Raw genomic sequence first — 24,010 nt, forward strand, 5'->3', positions numbered from 1 at the left:
GATAGTACCTGGATGATGAATCGTGAGAGACTTTCCAAGAGATCGCAGCATGGAATCCGGTCAGCACGAGAGAGAAAGTGACACAAAACTAACAAAAATAAAATCCTACCTATACCACTTTCGCAGGTGCTCTCGATTGCATTTAGCGCATGCAACAAGCCTTTAAACCCCTTGGTTACCCCTAGTGGACGAGTTGTAGTCTCGTGAGGGTTTGCAGTAATGTTACCCACAAACATTGAACTGACTAATGAAAAAAATGACATGAAATGAAGAACTGGGTTACCTCCCAGGAGCGCTAAGTTTACCGTCTTCAGCCAGACAAATAAAGCAACTACCCTAGACCTAAGAAAACACGAAACCTACCTATACCTCCATCAGACTAGGAGATCAATCCTGGTAAACAGGATCAGTCAGAGGCATGGACATGTCCTCTGAATCAAATTTCTCGACAAATGGTTTCAATCGATGGCCATTGACTTTAAATTCCTTGCCATTGTTGAGATCTCTTATCTCAACGGCCCCATGAGGAAAAACAGTAACAACAATGTAAGGGCCGGTCCAACGAGATCGAAGCTTACCCGGGAAGAGATGTAATCGAGAATTGTACAAAAGGACCTTCTGACCAGGCGTGAATGATTTTCGCGAAATGTGTTGGTCATGAAATGCTTTCATCCTGTCCTTGTAAATTCTCGAATTATCGTACGCATCATTCCGGATTTCCTCCAATTCATTCAATTGAAGTTTGCGTAGCGAGCCAGCGTTGTCCAGATTGAAATTAAGATTTTTGATCGCCCAGTACGCTCTATGTTCCAGCTCCACAGGCAAGTGACAAGCCTTCCCATAGACAAGTCTAAAGGGAGACATTCCAATAGGAGTTTTAAATGCAGTACGGTATGCCCATAAGGCATCGGTCAATCGGATTGACCAATCCTTACGATCTGGGTTGACCGTTTTCTCCAAAATGTGTTTGATCTCCCTATTGGAAATCTCAGCTTGTCCACTTGTCTGAGGATGGTATGGGGTGCTCACCTTATGAGAGATACCGTATTTCTTCATTAAGCTCTCGAATGGTCTATTACAAAAGTGTGAGCCCCCATCACTAATGATGGCTCGAGGCATTCCGAATCGAGAAAGAATGTTTTCTTTTAGGAATTTAATGACCGTGCGATGGTCATTCTTTCGACACGGAATCGCTTCGACCCATTTAGTGACATAATCCACTAGCGAGCAAAATATACAGATTTCCAAACGATTGGGGGAATGGTCCCATGAAATCGATGCCCCAGCAATCAAATGCTTCAATGATAAGAATGGGATTCAAAAGCATCATATTTCGATGGGACAATGCTCCCAATTTCTGACAACGCTCACAAGCTTTGCAAAACTCATGAGTGTCCCTAAACATCGTGGGCCAGTAAAAGCCACACTGCAGAATCTTGGCCGTGGTCTTTTTAGCAGAAAAGTGACCACCACAGCCTGAGAGTGACAGAGGAGATGACACTTCGATGCTCATCGTCTGGTACACATCTCCTTAGAATTTGGTCCTGGGCAATATTTAAATAAGTAAGGATCATCCAAAAAGTTGCGCACCTCGGTGAAGAATTTCTTCTTATCTTCGTAGTCCAATGTGTCGGTATGGCACCTGTAACAAGATAATTAGCAATATCCGAACCAAGGTGAATGGGAGACTCGAAACAGTTTCATCAGGGAACATATCATTGATATGGGTCGCCTCAAGGGAATCAGAGGTATTAAGGCGAGAAAGGTGATCGGCCACTACATTCTCTACTCCTTTTTTATCTTTAATTTCCAAATCAAATTCTTGGAGTAGAAGGATCCATCGTATCAAGCGGGGCTTAGAATCATTCTTAGAGAGAAGATACTTCAGTGCCGCATGATCTGTATAGATAATGATCTTGGATCCAATCAAGTAGGACCTAAATTTGTCCAAGGCGAACACTACAGCTAAGAGTTCCTTTTCCGTAGTCGAGTAGTTCACCTGGGCAGGATTTAGAGTCCTACTCGCGTAATGAATGACGTAGGGCTTCTTATCTTTTCTCTGGCCTAGGACCGCCCCAAGAGCATAATCAGAAGCGTCGCACATAAGCTCAAAAGGAAGGCTCCAGTCGGGTGGCTGCATGATAGGTGCAGTGGTTAACGTGCCTTTAAGCTTGGTGAAAGCTTCCTGGCACTGCTCAGTCCACTCGTACGGAGCATCCTTTTGAAGAAGATTACATAAAGGACGAGAGAGAAGACTAAAGTCCTTTATGAATCTCCTGTAAAATCCTGCGTGTCCTAAGAAGGATCGCACGTCTCTGATGTTCTTGGGTGGAGGTAGGTTAGATATAAGATCGATTTTTGCCTTATCTACCTCGATTCCTTTGGACGAGATGATATGCCCAAGGACAATTCCCTTCTGAACCATGAACTGGCACTTCTCCCAATTAAGTACCAAGTTCTTTTCTTCACATCTTTTCAGCACACATTTAAGACTTTCCAAGCACTTGCTGAAAGATGGACCGTAAATAGAGAAATCGTCCATGAAGACCTCTAGATATTGCCCTACCATATCAGAAAAGATACTAAGCATACATCGCTGAAAGGTGGCAGGGGCATTACATAGTCCGAATGGCATCCTTCGATAGGCAAAGGTGCCGTAGGGACATGTAAATGTGGTCTTTTCCTGGTCTTCAGGGGCTATCTCTATCTGGTTGTAGCCCGAATACCCGTCAAGGAAACAGTATTAGGAATGACCAGCTAACCTTTATAGGATCCGATCAATGAATGGTAAAGGAAAGTGGTCTTTCCTCGTGACGGTATTCAACTTCCTGTAGTCAATGCACATTCTCCAACCAGTAGTGACTCTAGTTGGCACGAGTTCATTATTAGTATTGGCTACGATGGTGATTCCGGACTTCTTAGGGACCACTTGAGTTGGACTCACCCATTGACTATCAGATATAGGGTATATAATACCCACATCCAATAGTTTAAGAACCTCGGCCTTAACCACTTCCTTCATGTTGGGATTTAGTCTACGTTGTGGTTCTCGGCTTTTGCATTATCCTCAAGGTATATGTGGTGAGTACAAATCGAGGGATCGATTCCTTGATGTCCGCTATCGTCCATCCGGGCTCCTTTATGCTCAATGAGAGTAGATATAAGCATACTCTCCTGTTCTTTCTCCGTGGGCAGAGATCACCACCGGGTATGTCTCATCTTGACCCAAATATGCATATTTCAAATCAGAGGGCAAAGGTTTTAGGTCAAGCTTCGGCGGCTTGAGGTTAGACGGTAGAGGCACTACATCAGTTTGTGGTAATTCTTCAAATTGTGGCCTCCATCGGTTATCTTCAAGTACCGGGTATCATGCAAGGCGCACGTCTCCCTAATCATGTCATCATCAAAATCATGGGAGTGGGCCAGCACGTCTCTAGAGGATAAGAGGATAAGGTTAGAGGTGTCGTATCTTCCACGAAAGAGTCAATCATGTTAATATCGTGGAAATCGTCATCATCCTCTCAGGTTTCCGCCGTTATTGAAAAAGATGTTTGACTCAATGTCAAATTTCCAAAAGACATAGTCATGATACCATTCCCGCAATTGATAATTGCATTTGACGTGGCAAGGAATGGGCGACCAAGAATGACGGGAATCGAGTGCTCATGTTATTGATGGGTTCGGTGTCCAGGATGATAAAGTCTACAAGGTAGTAAAATCTATCAACTTGGACCAACACATCCTCAATTATCCCTCTTGGTACACGAACAGAGCGATCGGAAGTTGTAGTGTGGTTAGGGTGGGTTTTAATTCACCCAAACCTAACTGTTTGTATACCGAGTAGGAAATCAGATTGACGCTCGCTCCTAAGTCAAGAAGTGCGTGATCAATTCGATGGGTCCCGATTACACATGATATGGTTGGGCTACCAGGATCCTTGAATTTCTGCGGCACGTCTTGCTTCAGGATGGCACTCACTTTCTCAGTCAAGAAGATTTTCTTTTGAATAATTTTCCGCCGCTTGGTCGTGCATAAGTCTTTTAGGAATTTGGCATATGAAGGTATCTGTTTAACGACATCAAGTAGAGGAATGTTGACTTTCACTTGTTTCAACACCTCTAGGATATCCCGAGAGTTAGAGAGAGGTTTTGGTGAAACCAACCGTTGGGGAATGGAGCAATCGGCTTCTCTTGAGGTTCCGGTTCCACTTTTTGTGGGGCATCACTGGATCCATCATTGTTGTCCTCTTTTGGTTCTTGAGGCTTTTCGGGCCTAACCGAAAGAGTTTTATCAATGATCTTCCCACTCCTAAGAGTGGTGATGGATTTAGCATGTCCCATCTGATTTGAAGAGCTGGGATCATTATTCTCGTACTGCGGTTTAGGATTGGGGAGAGGTTGTGCAGGAAGCATCCCCTTTTCTATAACCGTCATACGAGAGTCTATCTTTTGCATAAAATCTGTAATTCCCCGCATTGCTTGAGCCAGCTCTTGTATGGGATTTTGAACCAGTTCCTCTTGAGGTTTTACTTGATTTGGATTTTGATTGAAGAAACCTGGAGGAGTCGCCGTTTGTCCATTCCTCCAACTAAAGTTTGGATGATTTTTCCAGCCAGGATTGTATGTGTTGGAGTTAGGTCCAGTAAAAGGTCTTTGATAGTTATTTACGGCATTGGCTTGTTCATTCAACACTCCTCGAAAGGCTGGTATTGTAGGACAGTTTTCAGTTGTGTGAATGTTGCAATCACAGATGCCGCAAACAATTTCATTGACCTTATCCTTCTTTCCTTCCATGGCCTCAACTTTCCTTATGAGCGTAGTCACCTTACACTTGAGATCATCCTCTTCTTTCAAGAGATATAATCCACCTTTCTCCTTTAATTGAGTCGGCCTAGACGTGGTGTTCGACTTTGGGTAATAGTCCCAAGATTGTGTTTTTTCAGCCAAACTATCGAGGTAGTCCCATACCTCGTCGACATCTTTATTAATGAACTCTCCATTACACATTGTCTCGACCATTTGGCGCATGGAAGATGTCAGTCCATCATAGAAAAAATTTGTAATGCGCCACGTTTCAAATCCGTGTTGTGGGCATGAACTGACCAAATCTTTGAACCTTTCCCAACATTGAAAGAATGTTTCATCTTCCTTTTGGGCAAAGTTCATAATCGCTTTTCTGAGGGTAATCGTTTTATGATGTGGGAAGAATTTTTTTATGCTCTGCATGTCGCTCCATGTGCCAATGGATCTAGGACGCATGAATGTAACCACGTCTTAGCTTTCTCTTTTAAGGAAAAAGGAAAGAGTTTCAGCCTCATTGTATCCTCAGATACATTAGGAAAATATAATGTAGCTATAATCTCATCGAACTCTTTCAAATGTAAATATGGACTTTCCGATTCAAGTCCATGGAATTTGGGAAGGAGTTGGATAACTCCTGGCTTGATGTCCATTTGTCCCGTGTTTTCAGGAAAAATCATGCATGAGGGCGTACTCACTCCCGCCGGTTGTAGATAATCTCGTAAAGTACGAGGCGGGGTGCCTGTTGCACCTCATTCTCATCTTGGGTATCCTCCACCCTGGGTGGAAGTGGAGGAGGTTGGTCTTCAGCCATAACTTCAATTAACTCAAGGGATTTCGAGTGGTGTCTAGTCCTGCGATGGATAGTCAACCCTCAACCAATCCTCCTTTAGTCAAGAGACGTCGAGTGTTGTTACGGGCCCACTTGGGCATGAAAACACTCGCAACCCTCGATTAAAAACCTAATCCTAAGAAAGGAAAAGAAAATCTAGAAAGAAAGAGAGAGTTGGAAAGAAATTACCAAATTGGAGTCCTAAGTTAAAAACCTGCAAAATAAAACAAAAATAAGTTAGATTCCTAAAAAGAGAAGAAAAATAACAGTAAATTAATTTCTAAAAGAAGGAATTCTTAAAAGAAAGTGGAAATTTCTAAAGTAAATTAGGAAAGATCTAAACTAGAGAGTAGATTATTAAAAGAGAACTGAAAGATAGGGAGTAGGGAAAGAGCTTACCAAATTAGAAATTTCTATCTTAAAGGCCTACAAAATAAGAAGGTTAGTTCCTAAAAAAAATATTCTAAAAATAAATTAGGAAAATAAATTAGATTCTAAAAGTGTTAGAATTAGAAAATTTCTAAAATTTAAACCCTAATTCTAAAAATATGAAAAAGTAGAGAGATTAGGAAGGAATTACCAATTGAGAAACTTATGTCCAGATCCTATAAAATAGGAAACAAGTTAGTTTTGAACTCAAATAGAAATAAATAAATAAATAAATAAAACTAAGGTTAGTAAAATCCTAATCTTAAACTAATCCTAAAACCAATTAATTTCAGAAAATCGTAACCGTCAGTCCCCGGCAACGGCGCCAAAAACTTGTTCACACCCCAAGTGCAGGGTTGTGATGTAGTAATAAACTCGGTAAGACCGAGGTCGAATCCACAGGGACTGATACCTGTACGTTATCTGAAACCAAGTAGAACTAGAACTAGACTGAGATGTGATTTAAACCAAAGAGAAATTGAAGAATAATTGTGGAATAGTTATCTAAAACTTTAAGGAATTCAGAGAAAGGAAACTAGGGATTCAGAGGATCCACTTGTAGAGATCAGGGAGATCGTATGCCAGGATTACAGATTATGGAAATTTACTGAACTGCCATTGATATAGGTTTCAAGAGATGAAAGGTATATGAATTAGAATGGATTCCATCATCTAACCATGCCCAGAAGACAAAGTAAACAACAGGATTAAACTAATTACCAACCAATCAACAATGTATGAAGATCAGGAAGGGTACTGTCATCCTACCATACCCAGGAGACGATGGTGAACAACAGGGCCTCCTGACGTCATAAACATTAAAAGAGAAAGAGAAATATTCAAAGCCATTGCAAATCCATTGTAATTTCAGTCACAACAGACCATTAAATACTGAGAAAATATTCCTTGAATTATCAACTTAAAAATCAAATTAAGTTCAGAAATTTTAAATTAAATGCATAGAATAAACTCTCCCATCTCGTTACAGGCTTCACCTCTTAGCCCTAGCTAAGAAGTTTAGCCACGCATGGTTGGCTATCAAAAACAACAAAATAAAACTAAAAAGGAAAAGAACCGAATAAGCAGGAAAAAGAAATAACCCACTTCCACGTTCAGCCTTCCTTCAACGAGAACTCCTCCGCTGCCTGTCACTCTCTCTCAGACGTGCAGCAGCAGGCAAGCCTTCCTTTCTCTCCTCACGCTGCCAGACGACCCAAACTCTCAAGCCCAAAACGTGCAGCAGCAACCCACCATTCTTCTTTTCTTCTTCACGCTGATCACGTTCCCTGGCCTCCAAGCATCCCCCCTCTCTCTCGATCACACGCTCCTTATAGAGCTGTCCTCCGAGAGTCCTACCGGAAATAGGACGCGGAGATACTTCTTACGCAGCCAGGACCGGCGGAGAGCTGGAGTCCGCAAACAAGCCAGCTGCGGAAGCTTTCTCTACGCGGCGTGCGAAACAGGGACGGTTCCGGTTCGACGCTGGTGATGATGGGCCCCAATTATAGTATTTCTTTCGAAAATCAGAGCCGTTTAATGTATCTGTAGGACCGATTTAGGCCATGAGCCAAAATCTGGAATGAATCCAAATCTTAGGTGGGCCGCAATATCAATCAACGTGGCGTCCTTTCCTCCCATCTTCCAATCTTGCTGTTGTGCATGGTTGCAAAAGAACACCATGGTTCTTGTTGAAATCATTCCTTGGACCCACTGGACAGCTCGGATCATCCATCTAGATGATCCTTGTGGGCCACAAGAATCCAACCGGAGCCCCTGTTTTCGATTTTTTCGTCTCTGCTTCGGATTCCACGGAAGTATAATAATCAGTGGGGCCACTAGGGAAATCTTCTAGAAAATCAGCTCCGTCCATCTGGTTCTTCACATGATTTAAGGCGTCGAGACCGAAGATGAGGTGCATCCAGAGATCAGGTGGGCCCCAGATCAGTAAATTGTGGGCTGAAATGTCCGTTGGACCACTTCCACAGCGATCCAATGGATGAAATTTTACGTGTACGGTTCATTTATGGTCCTCAGGCCACGTATGGAGTTTCGAACTGATCAGATGGTAGGAACCCTGTAATCTTGCATTTTGGACGTCTTCTGGGCCACTTGAGCTTCAATTCCTCGATTTTCTTGGATCCCTGGCGTGCAAATCTATCGATCTTGGTCTCCTAAGGTCCGTCCCATGCTTTAGTGTCATCAGATCGGTAAATCCATGCTTTTTAGTGTCCTTTCCCAGTCCAAGCTCATGAAGACGCCCTGCATCACAAATACAATTAAATTAGGCTATTAAACGGTGTCATGCTTGTGAATCCATACAATAAATGGGTCTGATATGCAATATTTGACCCTCAACATATTTTAGTCATTTTCTTTTAAATTAAGATTGTAGGGCCGTGATTATAATATTTAGTTGAGGTTGGATGATCTTAGGAGTCAATAGGAAAAGAGAGACGAGAGAGAGAGAGAGAGAGAGAGAGAGAGAGAGAGAGAGAGTTTTGAAGGGAAAGTGTCTTGTATGTCTTGGGTCTCAAAATCCTAACACTCTTTTATTATCATGTTATAGCACAAATACATATTCCTTAGGAGAACAAAGCATTGTGCACATGCACACACCCAAAAACCCATACATATAAAATACCCTACCAACTCTCTACACTCCCCCTCAAGTTGGAGCGTAGATGTTGATCATGCCGAACTTGCTTGCATTACAATGAAGAGCATCCCAACTGAGAGATTTAGTGAGAACATCTGTTAACTACTCGCTAAAGCAAACAAAAGGGGTTGCAATTTCCTTGTTAGCGACTTTTTCACAAATAAAATGACAATCAATCTCAATGTGCTTCGTGCGCTCCTGAAATATCGGATTGCTAGTGATGTGAACGACAACTTGATTGTTACAATACAATGGAATGGGACCTGACGGAAAATAGCCATGCTCTTGTAGAAGGTTGCGAAGCCAAACTAGTTCACATGTTGCATTGGCCATTGCTCAATGCTCAACTTCGACAGAAGATCGTGCCACAACGGTTTGCTTCTTGCTTTTCTAGGCGATAAGATTTCCACCAAGAAAAGTACAATACCTGGATGGAGACTGCTTATCATGCAAGTTGTAGCCAACACAATCAACATCAGAATAACCGGAAAGATGGTGATAACCATGCGGTTGAAACAATAAACCTTTACCTAGAGCAAATTTGAGATACCGAAGGATAAGATACACCATAGTCAGATGTATGGTATGAGGAACATGCATGAATTGACTAATGATGCCCACAACATAGGATAGGTCCGACTAGGTAATAGTTAAATAGATAAGTCGACCAACCAACCGGCGATACATCTCAAGATCTAAGAGTTCACCGTCATCAAGGGTGATATTCTGGGTAGTTTCCATTGGCATAGCAACAAGCTTCCATCCTAGCATCCTGGTCTCAGAGAGAAGATCAAGTGCGTATTTCCTCTGACAACACAACTTCGAACTTTGATCGAGCAATTTCAATTCCTAGGAAATACTGGAGAGTCCTAAGATCTTTGATCTCAAACCGAGTCTTGAGAAATAACTTAATGACCACCATACCCTCATTATCATTGTCGGATACCACGATGTCATCAACATAGACAATGGGCACCACAATCCCTGTAGGCTGCCGACAAATGAAAAGAGAGTGATCTACATGGCTTTGAACGAATACAAACTTGAGGAGAGCATGACTAAATTTATCAAACCAAGCGCGTGAAGACTATTTGAGGCCATAGATGGATTTCTTCAATTGACACAAGTGAAATATTTGATAGGGAAAAACCCAGGGGCTAATGCATATAAACTTCCTCAACAAGGTCACCATGTAAGAAAGCATTCTTCACATCCAATTGGAAGAGGGGCCAAGACAAATTTACAGCCAGAGAAATCACCACTCGAACAGAGTTGAGTTTGGCCATAGGAGATAATGTCTTAAAGTAATCCATGCCATAGGTTTGAGTCTAGCCCTTGGCGACCAACCATACCTTATTACGGTTAACTGAATCATTTGGAATATACTTGATGGTATAAATCCATTGGCATCCAACAATTTGCTTACCCTGAGGTGAAGGAACTAACTCCCAGGTATTGTTCTTCTCAAGTGCTTGCATTACTTCCATCATAGTCTGAGTCTAGTCAGGGCTGCTCATGGCTTCCTTTAAGGTACAAGGGACAACAAACAAGGATATGAAAGTTGCAAAAGACTAGGATGGTGAAAGATGTTGATAGGAAACAAAACTACTAATGTGATGTTTCATACATGAGCAAGAAAATTTTCACAAGGTAATGGGAAGATCGTCATGAGGAGGGTGAGAGATAGTACTTGAGCCACCAGCCGAAGTGGATGAAATGATTGATAGGTGACGAGTAGTGGAGGATTTAGTTCGCCGATGATACACCAAAATGGGCTTGGAGGAGGCAGGTGATATAGGAGTATCATCAAGATGAGTCGCGAAGCGTATAAAGTTATGCTCCCCTTGACGAATAAGAGGTTCATGTGGCGATTGCCCTTCATCAGAAAAATAAGGAACCACTTCAAAGAAGGTCACATCCGCTAAGGCATATCTCTTATAGATCTGAGGGATCTGAGGGTTATAACATTTATATCCCTGTTGAGCTTGAGAGTACCCTAAGAAGACGCATTTAATAGCTCAAGTACTTAACTTTTCATTACTACTATCAAGAACTTGAACGAAGCACACACACCCAGAGACTTTCAGTGGTAAGGGGAAAGGTTTATTATGCAGATGCAAAATTTCAAATGAGAATTTATGTGACAATTTTCGGGATGGTATGTGATTAATAAGGAAGGTAGAAGTAAGCAAAGCATCTTCTCAAAACGGAACTAAGAGGGCACTTGTTACTTTAAGAAGATGATAGTTCTTTCACTCAACCACACCATTTTGTTAAGGGGTTCATGAACATGAAATACGGGATAATATATTATGATCTTGCAAAAAGGACAAAAAAGTATTCAACATATACTTGCCCCCATTGTTAGAATGTAGAATTTTAATAGGACATTGAAATTGAGCGACTACTTCATTGTAAAAATATTTGAATATATCAAACACCTCATGTTTAGATTTGAGATGATAAACCCAAGTCATTCGAGAGCAATCATCAATGAAGGTAACAAAATATTTATAACCAAAAAGAGAGATAACAGGCGCAGGGCCCCAAACATCAGAACGAACAAGTTCAAATAGTTTAGATTTCCTCTCCAATAAGCTAGGTGGGAAGACTTGATGATGTTTGGAGAACTCACAAGTTTCACAATATATGGGTTTAGTTACATATATTGACAGAAACAAAAGTTTTAACCTAGACAGTGATGGATGTCCTAGGCGACAATGCCATCTGGACAAAGACTCTTGATCTAAGGACATGGCACTGGATGCCATTACAAGTGCATCATCAAGGAAATAGACTCCACAAATCATTTGCTTTTTCTGGAGGTCCTGAAACACACAGTGAGAAGGAAAGAAAGTTTTTGAACAATTTATAAAGACTTTATAAGAGAACCAACAGCTAAGAGACTAAGAGGAAAGCTGGGAGCATGTAGGATGTATGATAGAGGCATGGTGGGGAAGAGATGGGTTTCAGATATTGGTGTTTGGTTTCCATTTGTGACAGTGACAAAGTAGGACTGACTTGAGGGTAGATAAGAGCTTAACAAATAGGGCTTACCAGTCACATGGGATGTGGCTTAAGAGTCAATGACCCAGCAAGAAGGGGAAGACACATGAAGGGCAATACCTGACTGGGCTGCAACGGCTATGAAAGTATCAGGAGCACCATGAACATGCAGTCTCATCAAGGCCTCATAGGCGTCATGAGACAAGAGAACATAGTCACTTGAAGAAGGCTTCTCAAGAGCCACCATCTGTGGAGACTTCTCAAAAACACCTAAGGCACTACAAGCCAATGATGCACTAGCCCACAAAGGACGTCCAAGGAGGCCCTATCATCAATTGATGGGGCCTCCTCGGAGAGAGAGAGAGGTGTCTTGTATGTGTTGGGTCTTAAAACCCAAACACTTTAATTATAGTGTAAGAGCACAAATACATGCTCCATAGGAGAACAAAGCATTGTGCACATGCACACTAGTGTTAGGGCTTCTCTTCATTTTCCTCTGTATAAAACTCAATAAAGAGAAAATGTCCACAACTTTTGGGACATTTTTCCTCTTTACCAGCCTTGGGCATCAACCCTTCTCCGGGGTTTGTGCAAGTGCTTGTTTTCCACAAGTGAGGTGTGAGATCCAGGCCATCAAATTGGTGAGAGCTTTGATTATTCGATGGTTGTTGCATTGATTGTCCTCTCTTTTCAAGTGGAAGAATCTCTATTCTTGGAATGGGAGTGCTTTGGTACTAGGGTTTGATATAACTATGTGCGGTTAATGTATCTCATTTGTCGGCTATACCAAGTATGCATCTAGAGGGGCTCATTTATTTAGGCGTCAAACCATGGGGTAGGTTAGGCAATGGCCTAATTTTCTTTAAGAAAAGTATTATCACTCAGGTTGATGTTAGGGTGTTCTTTCCACTGTTTTGATTTTTGAACCTAACTGATACTCAAACGCTTCAGGTCAATGTGTATGGACCTTGTTGCTTTTTTCCAGTTATAACATATTTTTCTTTGTAAGAAAGTGGTCTGCTATATCATATAGATTTTGGTTGCGGGCATCCTATGCATCTAATTCTTGAATAAGATATTGGGAATGTGCATGAATTGAATTTCCTTCTTGCAGCTTTGGACTGCATATTTATCTATGATCTTTATCTCCTTTCAGGGAAATGGTTTCCTACATCGCTAATACACTAATTTTCATCTTAAGGTAAGCATATCATGCAGTATTCCAATTTATTTCATTATGTAATGCTTGCATGGTGGCACTTGCATATGTATCATGTTAATTCGCCTGTCCTAATATTGCTACTTTGAATGAGAAAAAAAAGTTGAATTTGTTCTTTGTGAGTTCTTTACACAATGCCATGTAGTTTGCTATAGCTCATATATTAGATGATTTCCATGAGAATTTCAAGACAATTCTGTATACCACTGTGGTAAAAAATTGTTAGAACCGCCTACATGACTGGCCACCTAGGTGATTGCTTACTAACCATTCTTGCATCCGTCGGTGACCTGTTTGATATTGATGACCAGGCTTCACTCATAGATGATTAAAAACTTTTTTAACTTTGGGAGTGAAAAAGTCCATCAAGCTCATCCTTATGAACATAAAGAAGAAGAAGAAGAAGAAGTCCATCAAGCTGAGTTTTAAAGCATTCCCTCCAAAGAACCATGTTAGGGGTCAGAGACACATTGAGGAAGCTTTCATTTGAGTCCTTGGGTATTTTCATTTGATGTTTATCTGGATTCGTTGGCTTGAATTTTCTCTCATGGTCCTTCCCTGTGGGAGAGTGTAATCTCCGCCCAAAAAATCTAAGATCTACAGAGGTTGTGTGCCCCGTGCTAACTTCAGCCCAAAAGATCCAGATCTACAGATGCTGTGTCCCGCATGCCAATACCTCCTACTATGAGCCTTTGTCACGGATTTGGAGAAACCTTTAATTTCCATGCCTCAGCTTTAGGGCCATGTAAATTTCAACTCTTATGACAGTATGACGTGTGCGGATCCTCAGACTAAAGAGGCTAGAGAACATGAACCCCAACAACATACAAAATTAGATGTGACCGAGTACTAGTGTTTTGAGTTCTATGTTATTTTATCTTTGTAAGAGGATCTGCATATGTAGTTATGTTTATGCGTTTTCTGGTAACGTTCTATGTTTAGTTATTATTATTATTATTATTATTATAAATTTTAAAGAGAGAATTGAAATTCATCAAAAGTATGCCAAAAAAGCGCGAAAGATTGCAACCCAATTCTACAACTAGAGAGAGAGAGACAACTTCCTTTACATAAGAAGCCTAATCCAACCTTGATAACCTCTTGTGATGATACTCTTATTTGGAAAGCATCGATTATTGTGATCCCCCCAAATGAACCAAAAAGACTCAAAATAAGAAATCTCCAGACAACTTCCCCAAATTTCCAAACCCACCTCCATGTTAAGCCCATAAGAGATCTGCCATAGACTTTTGGCATCACCCAAGTGATATGAAAAGCATCCATAAAGTAGTCCCACACCTTTCGAGCAAATTTGCAATAAATAAAGAGGTGGTCGATTGATTCTGCATCTCTTAGGCACATCAGGCAAATATTTAGAAGAATAAGGGATCTTCTTTGTAAATTATTGATAGTTAGCATTCTCTTTCTTCCCACTAACTAAACAGAAGCCACCATCGAGGGGGAGGGCTCCACAAGACCACATATGAAATGAAACATTAAAGAATGAGGTTGGGACGATCCACATATCTAGTTGAAAAAAGATAGCATGGAGAAGTAGCCCGAACTATGGACATGCCTGACTAACGAATCCTCCTCTTGAGCAGAAGGGACCACATTTTTCAGATGAGACTACAAATTCAGACAACTCCATAATTTCCTCTGTCAGATTCCCACCATAGACCTCGCCATCATCCGTTAATGACGATGAATCTACCGAAGCAATGTGGGCCAACCTGCAGAATTCTTCTTAAAGCATTCGTTCTCCACACCAAACATCCAACCAAAAGTGAATTCGATTTTTAGTCCCCCAAAGAAAAGGAAATCTGATGTAGGACCGATGCATGAACCAAATATCATGTGAGATCAAGTAGAAAAATTAAGATAATTAATAAAAAAAAACACAAACCTTGCCATAATCATCACAAATACTATGAAAACCAAAAGAATATCATACATAATCCTAGCCTAGGTCACCAACATCGTCACACAAGATCATTAAATAGAAGGAAACTAGGATCTAATGGATGTAGGGACATCCAATTAGCGTAGGGCAAAGTCTATTTCAAAGTAGAAGGCCTAATACAACATAGGGTAAAAATAGCGTTAGGAGAATTGGGGAAATATAGAAATTAGGGTTTATGGGATCAAATTGGGTGAAGGGATTAAATGGTTCATAGGTTAGGATGTGGGAATTAGGGTTTTGGATAGTGTAAATAAAGAGAAAACGATAAAGGCTTTGAAGAAAATGATTCTCACAGGGGAGGAGCCGGATCTGACAGGGGAGGGCCGGATCTAACAGACGGTGGTGCCGGTGATGAAGAAGATGCCGGATTAGGATCGGTATTGCTCTGATACCATGTAAACAAAGAGAAAATGATGAATGCTTTGAGGAAAATGATTCTCTTTTGCTTTTCTGTGTGTTTGAGACAACCCTGAAGGGTTGAATATGTAGAGCTTTACAACGACTATACAAGGTAAGATGATAAATACAAAATCTTCTACTTATACATCGTCTATCTATAGAATTAGTTATACGAGGCATGTGGCTTGTCTAACAGATAAAAGGGGTGTAAGGATTTTGGGTGAATTGAAGAATTGGAAAAGTTAGGGTTTGGTAATTTGGGAAAGTAGGAAAGTTAGGGATTTTAGGTTTAGGGTTAGGGTTTTGGAAAAGAGAAAATTGGGTTTTGATTTTTAGGGTAATGAGAAAGTTAGGTTTAGGAGGAAGATTTAGGACGGGAGAATCGAACAAATTTGAAGAAAATACCTTGATGAAGGGAAAATGGATGATGTGTTAGACAGCTCACATACCTTGTATATCCATACCTTATATATCTTGTTTCTATAGATAGAGAATTCTGCGTTTATTCTTTCCTTGTATAGATGATTGTAATATTTATATATTCAAACCCATTGGGTTGTCTCAAATACACAGAAAAGCTTCTGCATCTCTTTGCTTTCATGGTATCAGAGCCTCCCTGATCCGAAACTGTCCTTGCGTCGTCCGGTCACCAACCCTGCTGCGTCTGGCAACTGCCCCTGCTCATCCGACCGCCCCTGCACCGTCCGGCCGGCCCTCCTGCATCATCCGACCACCCCTGCTGCGTCGTCCGGCCATCCCTGCTGCGTCCGGTCACTGTCCCTGCGCATCCAACCGCCCTGCATCATCCGGCCACCCCTGCTGCGTTGTCCAGTCATCCCTGCTACGTCCGGTCACTGTTCCTGCGCATCTGACCGCCCCTGCGTCATCTGACTGCCCCTGCTGCGTCGTTCGGCGATTCCTCTGCTTCAGATCTGCTCGTCCTGTCCTAGATCTGCTCATCCGAACCCTGCTACTGTTCGAACCCGTTGCTGCTCCAAATTTGTTGTCCGAATACTGTTGCTGTTCGAACATATTATTGCTGCTGTTGTTCCATCCTGTTCTAGATCTGCTTGTCCGAATCCTATCTCTGTTCAAATCCGTTGCTGTTGCTGTGTTATTCTGCCAGATCCAGAAACTACAATTGCTTGGGTATCTCCTGCTGTACGGTACATCTTACACCTTCTTTTGCTGCAACTCTTTGAGTACTTTAAATTACTCCAGAACAATGGACAAGAACTCATCACGTACAGAGGCCCCACGTTGTAGTTTTGATGGTACCAACTATTCTCTATGGGCCATCAATTTCCAGAACTTCCTCAAGGGTCGTGGGTTGTTGGGACTCATTGATGGATCTATTTCTATCCCCACTTTCACAGATGCCGAAAAATTAGCTGATTGGGACATGAACAATGGACGAATTATTACCTGGATTCTCGATTCGTTCGATCGGTCCATTGCTATTGGCCTCACACCTCATCGCACTGCTAAGGCAATGTGGGAGTACCTCCAGACAATTTATCAACAGAGTAGTGCGGCCCGGTTATACCGCCTGGAACAGGATCTCATTAACCTTACTCAGGGTGTTGATAGTATTCAATCATTCTACTCCAAAATAGTCACTATTTGGACAAAGATGACTATGATGGATCCAACATTTCCTTATGACTTTAAGATATTCTAATCTATGTGCGAGAGTGCGCAAGTACGACAATTTCTTATGAAGCTGCGTCTGGAATTTGAGCATTGTCGGGCTGTTTTCTTGAACCGTAGCCCTCCTCCTTTATTGAATTCGGTTATTAATGATTTATTGGCTGAGGAACAACGATTGAAGGTTCTCTCTTCCTTCCTCAACTCCTGGGTCATCTGATATGGTGCATGCTGTGTCTACTATAACACCAACATGTGGTTCCACTCATTTGACTTGTCGTGGCTGCAACAAGGTGGGTCATGTTGTCGCTCAATGCAAAGAATGATGCGCTTATTGTCGACGGACTGGTCATGGTATTCAGGACTGCTGTACACGTGCCTATGCATCTTCTTTAGGCCATGGCCGTGGTCGTGCTCTTTATGCTACTACTACTACTATTTCTTCCGAGCCATCTGTTAGTGGTTCTCCACCTACTGTTTCTGCTGAAGGTATTTCATCTCCGTTGACTCTTGCGATGCTCCAACAAATCGTTTAGGCCCTTTCTGCGGCCGGTATGTTAGGTATATCCCCATCTCCTACATGGTTCTTTGATTCGGGTGCTTCAAATCATATGACTGGTGCTGTATCCCATCTTTGTGACATTCGTCCCTACACCGGCAATCAAGCTATTTCTACTGCGGATGGCACTAGACTACCTAATCAGTTCATTGGTTCATCGACTTTCTTTCCTTCTGCTCATTGTCAATTCACTCTTCGTGATGTGTTTCATGTCCCTAACCTCTCCTCCAATTTAATTTCAGTTGGTCAACTCACATCCAATAACTGCTTAGTCATATTTCTTCCCAACTGTTGTTTTGTACATGATCTGGCAACGGGGAAGGTACTTGGGAAGGGTAGGCGGCATGGTTGTCTGTACGTGCTGGACTTTGATCCATCTGTCACTCCGGCTTGTTGTTTCTTTTCTCCATCTTCATCAGATATTACTTCAGCAAATAAATTGTGGAAATTGTGGCACTTTCGCCTGGGTCATCCTCATTCTGATCGGTTACTTCAGTTAATTTCATCTGGCATGTTAGGGAATATTTCTCTTAATAAAAATGATTTGGATTATTCTTGTTCTTCCTGTTGTCTTTCAAAAAGCAAATGTATTCCCTTTTCCTTAAGTATTACAAAATCATCTTCTATGTTTGAACTTGTGCATACGGATGTCTGGGGTCCTTCACCAATTATGTCTCTCTGGATTACGATACTGTTATATTCATTGATGATTTCACACGGTACACTTGGATTTACTTTCTTCAATCAAAGTCACAGGTTTTTGAAAAATTCAAGTTATTTCACTCTATGGTGAAGACTCAGTTTCAGGTTGCAGTTCAAACTCTCCGCTCTGACTCAGGGGGGAATATCTCTCAACCGAATTTCGTATATTTCTTCAAAGTCATTGGATTATTTATCAGACCACCTGTTCTGATACTCCACAACAGAATGGGGTGGTTGAACGGAAAAATTATCATATTGTTGTAACTGCCAACACCCTGATGACAGCTATGGGTGTTCCTCGTTCCTTCTAGGCGGAAGCCATGTTACATTCAGTCTACTTGATTAACCGGATGCCAACCAAAGTTTTATACAGTAAATCTCCCTACTTTGTTCTTACCGGCTTACCTCCTGCATATTCCACATTTTGTGTTTTTGGTTGTATCTGTTATGTTCACCTGGCTTCACGTGAACGTAATAAACTATCTCCAAAATCAGTCAAATATATGTACTTGGGATTTGGGGAAACTCAAAAGGATTTTCGATATTATGATCCTGTTTCTCGTCGTGTTCGGTTTTCACGACATGTTGTTTTTCTTGAACATATTGCATTTCATTCCTCTCCTCCTCCTCCGCACACTCCAAACTCTTCTGGTCTAACCACCTTTCCTGAAATTCCGTTTGCCTCGAGTACCCTCCCTCGTCCGTTGCAGGTTTACTCACGTCGACCACGTACAGATTCACCACCTATTACTCAACCCAAACCTACTGTACCTGTTGCGGATCCCGAACCTACCTCGATACGTCGTTCCGCTTGAGAACATCGAGCGTCTGATCGCTTAATATGCTCTATGTCTGCCATGAATGCTACTCTGGATACTGTTTCTATTCTTACATACACTCTGCATTATAAACACGATTAATCAGGCCATTAAGCGGTATCATGTGTGTAAATCTATGTAATAAATGGGTCTGATATACAATATTTAACCCTCAACAGCTAATTGGTAGTAAATTGATTTATTCTGTGAAGCTCAAGTCTGATGGATCATTGGATCGATACAAGGCTCGACTTGTCGCTCAGGGATACAAACAGGAATACGAAATTGATTACGATGAAACTTTCGCTCCTGTGGCCAAGATGAAAACTGTTCGTACTCTTCTGACTATATCTTCTATTCGCTCATGGCCACTCTCTCAAATGGATGTGAAAAATGCCTTTCTTCATGGAGACCTCCAAGAAACTGTATATTTGAAACCTCCTCCTGGCTCTTTAATTCCCGACAATAAGGTATGTCGCCTAAAGAAAGCCCTGTACGGCCTCAAACAGGCACCGCGGGCATGGTTCCAACGCTTTCACGATGTTGTTACGGGTGCTGGCTTTACTCAAAGTGGTCATGACCTATCCTTATTTTTGTGCAACCATTGCTCACGGCATTGTTATTATTCTGGTTTATGTTGATGACCTCCTACTGACTGGTAGCAATGCTACTGGCATTTCGGCTTTAAAGGAAGTTCTGCAAGCATCCTTCAAGATGAAAGACCTCGGCCATCTAACATACTTTCTTGGACTTGAATTTTCGCGTTCCAACCGTGGGATTCTGGTCAGCCAGCGTAAATATACCAAGGATCTTCTCGCCTTGGCATCATTGGCGGATTAGAAGACGGTTCAGACTCCTTTAGAACTTAACATTCACTATGGCCGTGACGATGGTGATTTACTTGCATAGCTCGATTTATACCACCGTCTGGTTGGGAGTCTGGTTTACTTAACTATAACTCGCCCTGATATTGCCTACGCTGTCCAAGTCGTCAGTCAGTTTGTTTCTGCTCCTCGGACTCTTCATATGACTGCGGTGTTGCACATCCTACGGTACCTTCGTGGCACTCTAGATCGATCTCTGTTCTTCTCCTCCACGGCGACTCTGGATCTTCGTGCTTATTCGGATGCTGATTGGGCTGGATGCGCTCTCACACGAAGATCTACCACTGGCTACTGTGTTTTTCTTGGCACTTCTCTCATCTCTTGGAAGTGTAAGAAGCAGGCCACTGTTTCCAAATCGAGTACAGAAGCCGAGTATCGGGCGATGTCAGCTGCGTGTAGTGAGCTCGTCTGGTTACGTGGACTTCTTTCAGACTTGGGCTTTCCTCTACAGAATCCCACTCCACTCCATGTCGATAATCTCAGTGCAATTCAGATTGCCTCTAACCCGGTTTTTCATGAACGGACGAAGCATATTGAAGTTGACTGTCATTTTATCCGCGAGAAATTTCAGTCTGGGCTCATTTCTCTTCCACATGTGGCATCCCATGATCAAATTGCTAACATTCTCACCAAGTCCCTCACGTCTGCACGTCACTCTTTTCTTGTTGGCAAACTATTACTTGTCGATGACCAGCATTAGTTTGAGGGGGGATGTTAGACAGCTCACATACCTTGTATATCCATACCTTATATATCTTGTTTCTATAGATAGAGAATTCTACGTTTATTCTTTCCTTGTATAGATGATTGTAATATCTATATATTCAACCCCATTGGGTTGTCTCAAATACACAGAAAAGCTTCTGCATCTCTTTGCTTTCATGATGATGTGTAGATAGATGGAGACATCGCACCTCCGTTAATGAAGAATAGCCTCACACCAATCTCCTTTCCAAATCACATGGAAGTATCTTTAAATCTCATGAAGATGGAAGAAGAAGAAAATGAGCAAAACTTCTTTGTTTTTTTTTTTTTTTTCACAAAATCCAATGGGATAGAGGTCACACTCCCCTCCTCTTTTTATAGCTTCAAGAAGTTTCAAAAATTACAAATATCATACCATCTTGTGAATTTTAATGAAAATAGCCCTAGTCTAAATAAAATCACTCATAATGTGTCCAAACATGAAATAATCAAAAACTAAATCCTAAAAGATGATAAAGTCTAAAACTGATGTGGATGATCCACGATCAATGGCCCGATCATTTGATCCATGCGATCTAATGGCCTGATCGTCACGTCCATCCAATACAATGGTCTATATCACTTCATAAAGCAGCCCATGTGCATCTTCCCAGTGTGGGGTCTTTCAGATGCTGGCACATGCACATGAGGTCTTCAACACGATCAAGGATACTCGCCTAGCCACAAGGAAATTGGTGCGGCCCGTCTCCTCCTCTAATACGTACACAAAGGTGTACATGACGTGATGTCCTCATCAAAATCCCTTTACTAAATAGATGCCCAACTAAAGCAATCACTTTTCAAATTCCAGAAGCACAATATAGAGAAGAACTCTTTACTTCCCAACTCCCTCGTTCGCACCATATTTGCTAACAATAATCTCCCTCCAAAGTCTTCCCTCTTCACTGCCAAATCTCAAAATCCACTTCCCAAGCAATGCTATATTCATAGATCAAAGATCCCGCTTTAGGAGATGGGACTTCTTTTTCTCCTCCACCCCTTGCCACAAGAAGTCTCTTCTCAATGTTTCCAATGTCTCCAAACCTGACTTAGGGCATTTGAAAAAAGACAATACACCGGAATAGAACACAGCTTTGATGAGGGTTAGGCAGTCACCCATAGATAGATATTGGCTCTTTCAACCCAAAAGCTTTCTCTCAATCCTCTCTATAACCTTGTCCCACAAGGAATTCATGGGATCCTCTTTTCTTCTACAATTTTCTTCCTCTCTCACTCTTTCTCATCATCATCATCATTCTAGCCTAGATTCCTAACCTCATCTCGCCACTGTGTCGAGGTCATCATGATTTTTAACCATTCGCAATCATTTTCAACACCAACTTCTTACCCATCACCATTGCTTCAAGTCTGTCCACCAGTCATTTCTCATCAAATCTGCTCATCTCTTCATCACGATGCCCCATCATCACCTGAATATCCAGATGCCATTTGTCATGCTGTAAAAACATCAACTCATACTTCGCTTCTCCATCACACTGCCACTTCTCTAGACTATTCATGTGTTGTTCACCGTAATGCCACATTACCAACAACTTGTTGTCTGGATTAGATCGTTGCGCAGCCAGTGATTGAAACAGGGAAGAGATGGCATTTTGTGCTGTGCATGTCATGTTTCATATCAACCCATGCTAAGCATACATCAGTGGTATGTTAGATCAGCCCCTGATTGAGACACAATCGGACCACGACCGGGTCACCATTCTTCCATCATTGCATGCATTGGTAGTATTTCAGATCAATTAATGACTGAGACGCAATTGGTCAACATCCAACCCACACGTTCATCTACTGGCTGGACACATAATGGATGGTATTAACATCTGTTTTGTTATTGATTCGAGTTCTCCTGATTTCATGGTTTAAATCCTGCATTATGACAAAATGGGGTTTGGATGGTAATCACAATTCAGATTCCCATGGAAAGTAGTCAAAATGACTGCCCTGGGCTAATGGTCACCACCATCGAACTAGATGGAAAAATTACTTGGAGTGGTCACAATATGAAAAAAATTTGATTGGGAGTTGATCTCTGTGTGCGCGCGCGCGCGTTGTGGTCCATTTCAATTAGGGCTGTATGTCATCACCGATCTAGTAAGAAGTCTTCGCTGCATTAGCACTATTGTGCTGCTTGCCTTTGTTAAAATTTTGCAGCTGCTGTTGATGGCTTAAGAGGTGATTCGCTGGTGATCCTCTTTGTGGTGTCGTTAAGTTTCTTGCCTCTCTTTACTGGCCTTACTTGGGCACTCATTATGTCTGAATTTCGGAGTCGATTGCTGTTGATTCATTGATACTTGGTTACCGAATTCCTTTGTTTCTCCTATCACCGTGCCCAAGATCACAATAGACTCCAAATTTAAAAATTGAACAGATACACAACAAATCTCCTCTGTGAAAGTTTGAGTTAAGAATTACCTTCCATGAGCTCGATCTATCAAAATCTATCTCACATCCAAACAGAAGTTAAAACATTTTAACTGCTGATGGGCCCATAGCGGATTCTGACACATTCTCTCAATGGAAGAAGGATAACTGCCAAGTAATGAGTTATCTTTTTCATAGCATGGAGTATCAGATGTATCACAACATCATGTAGGGTGATAGTGCCAAGGAGATCTATTCTAGTGAGAAAAATATTCAGTGGTTATAGGACATCTTTAAAGAGTTCTAGACAATGCGACAAGGTGATAATCTTCATGAGTACTGTGCCAAGTTCCGTGGGCTGGTTGATGAATGGAAGCTCCACCATCCATTCACTTAGTAACATTGCTCAAATACCATGAAAATGTCCCAAGTGATGTATGGACCAACAACTAATGCTGACGATCGTTGTGTAACGTTGATGGTGATGATCACGTGAGAGATAGGAGAAGTGACATGAGAAGAAGAAAACGAGAGAGGAGAGAAGGGGACGTGAGATGGAGAGAGAATGAGAGAGACTCATGTTAGACAGGCCACATGCCTTGTATAGTCGATTCTATAGACAGACAGTGTATAAGTAGAAGATTTTGTATTTATCATTTTACCTTGTATAGTCGTTGTAAAGCTCTATATATTTAATCCTTCAGGGTTGTCTCAAACACACAGAAAAGCAAAGGAGAATCATTTTCCTCAAAGCCTTCATCGTTTTCTCTTTGCTTTTATGGTATCAAAGCAATACCGATCCTAATCCGGCATCTTCTCCATCACTAGCACCACCGTCTGTCAGATTTGGCCCTCCCCTGTCAGATCCGGCTCCTCCCCTATCAGATCCGGCCCTGCCCTGTCAGATCCAGCCCTCCCCAAGCACGTATGATCTTCCCCAGGCCTGTCCGCTCCCTTGTGCACGGCCCTAC

At 41.8% G+C, this 24,010-nt stretch overlaps 1 protein-coding gene and 1 non-coding gene across 4 annotated transcripts in view; both read left to right on the plus strand.

The window, feature by feature from the left end:
• The window catches only part of LOC131251624 (sodium/hydrogen exchanger 8-like), a 116,027-nt gene that overhangs the window by 25,792 nt on the left and 66,225 nt on the right, over positions 1 to 24,010 (plus strand). For all 3 annotated transcript variants that reach the window (XM_058252460.1, XM_058252462.1, XM_058252461.1), the window contains one exon: positions 12,879 to 12,923. In XM_058252460.1, coding sequence (XP_058108443.1) covers positions 12,879 to 12,923 — 45 coding nt within the window. The remainder of the gene's footprint in view (positions 1 to 12,878; positions 12,924 to 24,010) is intronic.
• On the plus strand, positions 5,077 to 5,183 carry LOC131252409 (small nucleolar RNA R71). Its single transcript, XR_009174431.1, has one exon. It is a non-coding gene; the product is annotated as a small nucleolar RNA R71 (small nucleolar RNA).

Source organism: Magnolia sinica, chromosome 7 (assembly GCF_029962835.1).
Source record: "Magnolia sinica isolate HGM2019 chromosome 7, MsV1, whole genome shotgun sequence".
NCBI lineage: Eukaryota > Viridiplantae > Streptophyta > Magnoliopsida > Magnoliales > Magnoliaceae > Magnolia > Magnolia sinica.